The sequence below is a fragment of the Blennius ocellaris genome (assembly GCF_963422515.1).
Source record: "Blennius ocellaris genome assembly, chromosome: 14".
Taxonomy (NCBI): Eukaryota; Metazoa; Chordata; class Actinopteri; order Blenniiformes; family Blenniidae; genus Blennius; species Blennius ocellaris.
Window position 1 is genome coordinate 23,260,574 of NC_137663.1, and position 9,411 is coordinate 23,269,984.

The 9,411-nt window shown below is 41.8% G+C and overlaps 1 protein-coding gene across 1 annotated transcript; it reads left to right on the top strand.

Moving 5' to 3' along the window:
• Positions 1-587: 587 nt before the first annotated feature.
• Positions 588-9,054, top strand: LOC308139583 (sodium- and chloride-dependent GABA transporter ine; the record flags this gene model as incomplete). Its single annotated transcript, XM_080509045.1, has 13 exons — positions 588-714; positions 3,186-3,320; positions 3,409-3,613; positions 4,558-4,690; positions 4,783-4,917; positions 6,182-6,285; positions 6,380-6,504; positions 7,244-7,350; positions 7,432-7,572; positions 7,669-7,768; positions 8,466-8,566; positions 8,655-8,822; positions 8,911-9,054. The coding sequence occupies 13 exons, from the start codon at positions 588-590 to the stop codon at positions 9,052-9,054; spliced, it is 1,725 nt and encodes a 574-aa protein (XP_080365171.1).
• Between the last annotated feature and the right edge of the window lie 357 nt (positions 9,055-9,411).

The window sequence follows — 9,411 nt, forward strand, 5'->3', positions numbered from 1 at the left end:
GAGATTACCGCGCTCGTAACGTAGTTTGCCTGGCAATGGATGAGCCAGCGTGAAAGTAGTGCAACAGCACGTGTGGCTGTTTGAGAGGCTGCTGCCATACCGTATGTCACATCCTGCACGTGTGGGTCATACAGGAGATTTTGATTGGAAATATTTCAATATACATTTAAATCCCAAGAAAAACAATGTTTCTACCTCGAGAGAGAGAGAGAGCAATTAGACACATGTTTAAAACATTATTAAAAGTTGATTAAATTGTGCAAATGTTGGAAGAAAATCACTTGTGATGAAGTCAGATTTTCAAAATGACAGTAAATCACAATATTTCCACAAAAAAAAAGAAAGGAAAAAAAATCCCACCCCGCTCTCCACTGTCAGTAATGTAACCACAAATCTGAGCCGTTTAAAACAAATATTAACTCAGACCCAACTTTTCTGTCATGGAGCTGCCGAAGGCTGTGTTGTTTCTGCTCGGCTAATCATTAAAGATAATAAAAAGGAACGGTTATATCAGCCACGGCCACTTAAATCCCAGTCAGGCTTTCTACGTTCGTCTGGGCCCAGGCGGACGGCAGTGGCGAGCGCACATGGACCAGCCGCCCAGCAGACCAACATGGAGCAGGCAGATAGAGTTCACCCTGGCCGGCATCGGCTGCGCCGTGGGTCTGGGGAATGTTTGGAGGTTCCCTTATCTGTGCTACAGGAGCGGAGGAGGTGAGAAACCAACGGCCGCGATATCACAATGAAACACAAACTGTGGATTCTATTTTTTGCAGGACACTGACACACACAAACTGTGACTCCAAATATGTGTGGTCATGAAAGGAAACAGTGTTTTTTTTAAAAAAGAAAAAGGTATTTCAGAGCGTGATTCTATAAGCATGCAGTCATGTGAAAATAAAAACAACAATAATAATGATAATAACCCTAATACTACTACTACTACTACTACTACTAATAATAATAATAATAACCTTATTTATGTAGCACTTTTTTAAAAAGTGTTACAAAGTGCTTTTACAATAAAACCACAATACAAGTACAGTAAAATGTAAAGTATCCATTCACATAAATCTGTGTTGTCATGTCAGGAAACAGTATATTTTTAAAGGTATTTCAGAGCATGATTCTATAAGCATGCAGTCATGTGAAAATAAAAACAACAACAATAATAATAATGATAATAACACTAATACTACTACTACTACTACTACTACTAATAATAATACAATTATTTATGTAGCACTTTTTTAAACAGTGTTGCAAAGTGCTTTTACAATAAAAGCACAATAAAAGCACAGTAAAATGTAAAGGATCCATTGAGAACTGGTGCACCTTCTCACCTCTTTGGACTTTGGAAAATATAAAACCTTGGATTGTGGAAAATGTAAAGACAGCAGTAAAAAAAAAAAAAAAAAAAAAAAAAAAAAAAAGTACATTTTGTGAAATTCTGAAACAGCCACCCTAAGTTAAAAAAATAAAATAAAAAATCACTCATTGAGCATTTCAGGGCATCATGACTCCAAACTCTGTTTCTTATTTTTGGGTGATTTGCACAAGTGCTCAAGATGATTGACCCGTTCAGTTAAACTTGGTTATATTACGCTGAAATTCACATGTGAATCCATGGCGACCATCTGCCCAGTCGCTGAGGCACAGCTGCACACATGAAACCTTCCAACATCACCACCGTGCTTCACAGTCAGTTTTCCCACGATGCTTTTTTGCATCCCCCAGAAATTTCTTCAAGCGCAAACGATTCCAAACAGAACCTACTGTTTGCATTTTCTGTCGCAGCATCACTGGGTGAGAGATACTTGAGGGAGGGAGGAAGCCACACGATTGGATACAAAATGTATTAATTATTCAAAGTTTATTTTATGATGATTATTATTATTATTATTATTGTCAACACTGGAAGCAGAATGCCTCTTTACAGCCTTGCTGCATGGTGGTTTCATGGTTATGCAACATGACTTCAAAGACACATAACCCCTGGTTCAATTCTGGAGTGTAAAGCAAGTCTCTTCCTACAGTTAAAAAAAAATAAGAGCAGGGATCTTTTCTGGAAAAGGATTCTGGAGATTAACTCATGAGATGAGTGGATGAAGGGTTATACAATGGAAAATAGATATCTGGGATTGTTCATCTTATGGAGATGAAATTGTGACGCTGCCAGCCTCTCATACAGAAACGTACACTTTCACTCACATTTCTCCACTTTAATAAGGAACATTTACCCGTAGTGTTATTTTAAATCCATTGCAACACGATGTTCATGTCTGAATAGTGTGTAAACGTCACGGCTGACAAATGTATCCACGTTTACTGGAGGCTTTGTAGCTCACCTGAGTTTTGTTGGATTGAAAACTGAACTCGTAATGCTTTGTTTTTCTACTCAACTCTGTTTTGTATTTCAGTTCCTTCACTTACTGGCACAGTTTCAGCAAATGTCCAAGGCCTGCTTGGCCTCCTACGTAAAACTCTAGAGCAGGGGTGTCAAACATGCGGCCCGGGGGCCGGAACCGGCCCACCAGACGATCTAATCCGGCCCACCACGTGATTTTTGAAGTGTGAAGTATAAAAATGAAAACTGACAAGAGGCTAATCTAAAAACACTAGATTGGCAAAAATGACATTCAAAACCGCCCTTGGTCAGAATTTGACCCCCAACATTAATGCATCTGTGGAGGACACATAATTCATCACCTTTCACAATAAAACGATGAGTCCAACTTATGTGAAATGATACTTTAGACATTGTAAACTCAAAACAATTTCCAGATGATGACAAATTGTTTTAATCCCGATAAAGGTGACTGAGGGTTTTATTTTTGTTTTTGCAAATATAATAATGAGGGTTAGGGTTTAGGGTTAATATATATATTTCAGAATAGACTGGCAAATTCTTGCAGTTACAAAAGAATCAAAAGAAGGAAAGACTTTGCGTTTGTCCGTATCTGCAGTTTAACATGTTATGTTTGACTTGTTCGGCCTCCAGAGGTCAGATGAGATTGGATGTGGCCCCTCAACTAAAATGAGTTTGACCCCCCTGCTCCAGAGGAACCTCATCCGACTGTTATATGTAATAATTTGACAAATATCTCAGACGTGGGATGCCTCCCACCAAAGTGAGCGATGGCGGGACCCGGTAGCGCCGCTGACCTCTGCTCCCCGTGTGTCAGGGGCATTCCTGGTGCCGTACCTGCTCATGCTGGTGGTCCTGGGGATCCCTCTGCTCTACATGGAGCTGACCGTGGGCCAGTACACCAGGAGGGGGCCCGTCCATGCTCTGACTAGCGTCTGCCCGCTGCTGAAAGGTACTTTTAGCCGCACGCGCGTGTCCGCGAGCGCACCGGTCGGGCAAAGTTGTCGACGTCTCCCACTTTGATTTCTCTCTGGCTTCAGGAGTGGGCATGGCGTCGGTGGCGATCGCCTTCATCATGTGCACCTACTACAACATCGTCATCACCTGGGCCCTCTATTATCTCTTCAGCTCCTTCCAGGATCCACTGCCGTGGCAAAACTGCAACAACACCTGGAACACTGCCAACTGCACCGTTTACGCCACCAACAGCAGCCAAACGTCCACCGCGAGCCAGGAGTTTTTCAGGTACGCTTGGGAGACACTTATTTCCTAGTTTTACAACGATTTTTAAGTAAAAATTGATCATCGAAAAGGATTTTTTTTTTTTTAATGATGTGAATACAGTAGATCAGGGGCGACAGACATTTTTAAAACAAAGAGAGAACCTCATAATATTAAAGAATAATAAATATAAGTTGTTATCAGTCGAGGGAGAAAAGTGACTAAACACAAAAAAAGGCTGCTCAGGTTGGGAAGATGTGAAGATGATGAGTACATATCAACACTCACTGGTGGAAACTGAGCTCAGTTAAAAGAAAACAGAAGAACTGAAAGAAAGAAAGAAAGAATTATAAAAACAATCTCAATGAAGACATTGATTTGTTTTGCATTGTTTACCAAAACGTATTTAAGTTTAGTTAACATACATTCAATCAACATTATTTCCATCTTTTCGATTAACATGTCCTTCAGTTAAAGTGATTTGTTAATGAAAAGCTCAATACACAATACAGAAAGTGGTGTTTTTCCAACATTCCATTGAAACGCATTCATTAATCACTGTGTGCAAAAAAAAAATGTGTGACTTTGCCTTATATAAAATGTTGTCACTCACTCTTTGTCCACCTAGCTACAGAGCCATTAAAAGCTATATCTTATGTCAATCTGTTACTTACCCTGTAAATATAAATCAGGGATTCAAGGAGCAAAACATGTTCTCTCTGGTAATACTTGCACAAAACAAAGCATTTCATTCACTTCCCTTCCAGCACGACACCAACATTTATATAAAATGTCTGAATGCAACATTAAGTGAGTTAGTCAGTTTATCACACTTCATACATGAGCTGTGAAGCAGCAGTGAGAAATGACGACGTTCATAAACAAAGTCAGTGGAAAGAAAGTAGCTTTAGTAAAATCTCAAGCTTTCAAACACATACGTACCCACGTCTATTTGGTCGTTCCTGCAGATTGAGGATGCTGGAGCAGACCAGCGGGGTGGAGGAGGCAGGAGAGCTGCGATGGGAACTTTTCCTCATCCTCATCCTTTCCTGGATCATTATTTACTTTTGCATCTTCAAAGGAGTTAAATCCACGGGGAAGGTGAGTAAACAGAGAGAAACGGACAGAATGAAATAAACTCAAACAGCTTTTTTTTTCTTTTCTTTCTTAACACAGTTTTCCTCTGTGTCCAGGTGGTGTACTTCACCGCTTTGTTCCCATACATCATCCTGATCGCCCTGCTGATCAATAACGCGCAGCTTCCCGGAGCCGTGGATGGAATCAAGTTCTTTATCATACCGGAGTGGGACAAGCTACTTTTGGTGGAGGTGGGCGGAGGGTATATATATATATATATATATATATAAATTATATATATATATAATTTTTTTTTTACATTATGTCCCCGTCATGCCTGACGATGGGGGACACTGATGTCGTTTTAAAGTTTCCATACTCGGGAGGTGCACCACAGGGTGGCCTCAGAGAGACTCATGTCAATCAATCAATCAATCAATCAATCAATCAATCAATCAATCAATCAATAAATAATACATAAAAAGAATAAATAAAACACAGGTGCTGACTGTGGGAGGTGCAGCGGTGCTGCATGTTGTTGGAAGCCTTCCAGAGATTCATAAAAACAGAGCATACAGAATAAAATACACTGCCTAGACAGAGTTAAAAGCCAACTTAAAAAAGTGAGTTTTCAGCTTTGATTTAAAAAGGCCGAGATCAGTGGTGGTGCGAATGTCGGGGGGGAAGTTTGTTCCACAGTCTGGGAGCAGCAACAGCAAAAGAGCGATCGCCCCACTGTTTATATCTCCACCTTGGAGCGTCTAAAAGAAGCTGAACTGAAGAACGCAGGGCCCTGCCCGGGTCACGTATAGTTAAAATAATCAGACAAGTAAGAGGGACCCTGGCCATCGATGGCATTAAAAACAAACAGAAGTTTAAAATCGATTCTGAAAGGAACTGGAAGCCAGTGGAGAGACGACAGCACAGTAATGTGTTCACGTCTGGATGAATTTGTTAGAAATCTGGCAGCGGCGTTCTGCACTAGTTGAAAATGAAATGGAAGACTGGCTGAGGCCGACATAAAGGGCATTACAGTAGTCCAGTCTTCAGCTAATAAAAGCATGTATTACTCCTGTCACTGCGGTAGCTACATGCAGCCGTCAATGAACTTGAGACCAGAGGGCTGACCTTGGCTGACGATGGCCGTTGGGGACGTGTCCCTCATGACATGCTCAGTGCCAGGACTTCTTGGCCGTTGGGGTGTCGGTTGACCCTTGAGGTTCATGCTGCTCCAAGATCCCCCAACAACTCAGCCTGGGGGCCGCAGGGAGCCCCAGTCTCCATGTTGGGGAGTCTTGACTAAGGAGAGGCTACGTACTGACAGGGGGAGGCTCACCAGGAATACTTCCTCTTTCGCCGAAGCTCGTCAGCAGCAGTAGCTGAAAGCAGAACTCTAAAGCACTACTACTACTGCGCAGGACGCGTCACTAGCACGCTAAGGAGAGGGTACACACACACACACAATTGCATCGCCACACAGGTGATGAAACAGCCGTGGTGTCGTCTGCCGTGCAGGTGTGGGTGAACGCCGCGGCCCAGATCTTCAACTCCATCGGCATCGGGTTCGGCTCGCTCCTGGCCATGTCCAGCTACAACGCCTTCAACAACAACGTCCTCAAGTAATGGATCGAAAGACGATCTGCATTTTTCCCTCACGCTCTCAAGAAGAGTCACGTCAATAAATGAGGCCCCCCCCCCCCCTCTCCTCCACAGGGACACACTGACGATCTCCATCATCAACTCTCTCACCAGCATCCTGGCTGGGTTCGTCATTTTCTCCGCCTTTGGCTACATGTCTCATCTCCAGGGACTCCATATCAAAGATCTGGCTGTAGACGGTTGGTGGATGATTATTTATTTAAATGTTTTTTTTTTTAACTTAAGCGCAAATATTACCAGTGTCTGTCAAATGTAAACCTGTTTTCGGTTTCATACCAAACACAATAGGCGCTGGAAAAGTAATCAGGTGAATTGATCATTAACGTGAATGAGAAACAGGAGAACTCCCGTCAATAAAGATTAAAGAGGCCAAGATTAAGAGGTTTTACCACTGTGTTGCTGTGTGACCAAGCACAAGCAGTGCAGCGGTTTTATTCCAACAATTAATAGGATTTGGTGTTTTGCCATGTTGAGGTGATAAGATCTCCCTGAGTAGGACTTAACCAACATCTAATGTCAGCAAATGTTTTTTTTTCCAACTGAAGACGTTTATCCTCACGTGTTTCAGAGCCACTGATTTAAAGGTTAAGGAGAATTTATTTTAATCAAAGGGTGTCATGATTTGTCATTGATATCCAACTCTAGATCTCAGTATACACCAGTAAAAAATCCTTAAATACTACAACATCATGGCTTCAATCTACCTCAATCAATCTATCTACTAGTATGTGGATTGCAGCCTTGAGTAATTGAGTAAAATCTGATCGGGATTACATGATTGAATTCTGAAGAAAACATATTTGTTTTTCACATATTGCGCAAAAGTTACGATTCGCATAGGACCACACTCAATAGGTGCATTTGAGATTTAATAGCCCTCTTTTGTTTGTTTATTTGTTTGTATATCTCCAGGTCCAGGATTGGTTTTTGTTGTTTACCCACAAGCCTTTTCCACCATGCCGGTAGCTCAGGTCTGGGCTGTGCTCTTCTTCTTCATGCTGCTCTGCCTCGGCCTGGACAGCGAGGTACATACAGAATATTCAGGGATATGTCACATTGTATAGTGAGATTAAATTCCTTATTTTTTTTTTTGGTCTTCTTCACAGTTTGCCATGGTTGAGGTGATGGTGACGAGCCTCATGGACGAATTTTACCGTCCCCTGATAAGAATCTTCAAACGGAAGGAGCTGTTTGTCCTGGCGGTGTGCTGCGTCGCCTTCATCTTTGGGATCCCCTGCGTGATGCAGGTAGAATCTGACGTCTAACAGATTGTTACCGAGCGACAACGAGCCTCTGTCCCGCTCCGGCTGCGGCCCTTTGTTGAAGAGTGTTTCTGTTCCCAGGTAGGAATCTACATCTTCCAGCTGATGGACCACTACACCGCCATCGTGTCCATCATGTTTCTGGCCTTCTTTGAGGTCATCGCCACGTGTTGGTGTTACGGTGAGAACACGTTCACCTACGACCCCTTATTGTCAGGAACTGTGGCGAGAATATGAGTGAAAACCACAAAAGAAGCAATGTTGCAGCAACAAAAATGGAATAAACAGGATAAAAAAAAAAAAAAACATGGAAAAGGTGCTAAAAATTTATTATGTATATGGTTAAAAGTTCATGACAGACATTAACGAGTATGTAAATAAACGATAAACACTTTTCATGTCAAAAAAAAGAGGTGAGCTGACCTTTAAAGGCACAGTGCAGATATTACAGGCCAATGTAATCAGATTACAGTAATATGTGAAATTCACTGCAGACAAAAACATCTATTTTAAAAAAATAATTCAACTTGTAATCATAAATATGTAAATGTTTGGATGGTTTTTCCATGATGCTTTATAGTTTGTTCAATAATTATGAAAATTATGAGAAAATTCAAAAAAGGACATTTGGTCTCATCATACATTTTATTCTCCCTTTAGAAAATATAGTAAATAATATCTATTAAATGTTGTTTTGGGAGAAACTTACTTTTAATTAAGTTTTTACTTAGTGAAACACTTATTGCACTAATAGATTTATTGAACCACCACCAACAGTCTTAACACATTTATTTTCCCTTTAATAGCTGCAAAAAAACAAAAAAACAATGAAGGTGGAAGTGAATAGATGCGCAGTAACTTCATGACCTCTTCTTCAGGTGTGAAGCGACTTTCAGACAACCTGGAGGAGATGACTGGGAAAAGAGCAAACATCTTCTTCAGACTGTGCTGGCTGATCATTGCTCCTGCCCTGATCACTGTGAGCTTTTGTTTCCTTCTTCTATTTTAATCAATATAAAACTCACAGTTGACTTTGATAACCGTTTCCACCGTCTCCGTTGTTGCAGGTGCTCCTGATTTTCTCCATCATCCAGTTCAAACCGGCCCGTTACGAGGACTACGTGTTCCCTCCGTGGGCCCAGGGCGTGGGCTGGGTCATCGCCCTGGCCTCCATCGTCTGGATCCCGCTGGGGGCCGTCCACACACTGTGGGTGCTTCCCGGTTCACCGATGGAGGTGACGTATAGTTCCTGGCCGTGAATGAAAACTAAACCCATGCGTGTCAGGAGTTGTAAACAAACAAACGTCGTCGTCTGTCCCGCAGAGGCTGAGGTTGTCCATTACGCCGTTCGCGCTGAATGAGCAGTCGGAGGACAAGAAGGGAGGGACGGACGCCCTGCCCGTCGTCTCAGTCGTCGGCCCCGACGGGCATCAAACCGAAAAAGCTTCCGTCCAGACCCACTTGTGATACACCCAGTATTTCCCGCGCCAGTGGCTGTTGAATTCGGGGGGAGAATTCCGGCGTGACGTTCGAGATTTTAAGTTCCGCTCAGAAAATGACGACTTTGGAATAAATCATTTGCTTGATTGTGGAAATGTGATGCTTTACATATCTGCCATGCAGATTAACCCGGAGCGACCGTTTTTTTTTTTTTTGTGAGCCAATGAACTTATCACATTTAGAAAAAGGGTGCTGAGAATTATTTATGTGCATCAGTTGTATATTGTTTTGAGTTTCCTGGTTAAAAAAAAAAAAAAAAAAAAAAGGAGACATTTGGTTTTGATTTATTGATTTGAGGCTAACATTTTTATAAATCAATTAAAA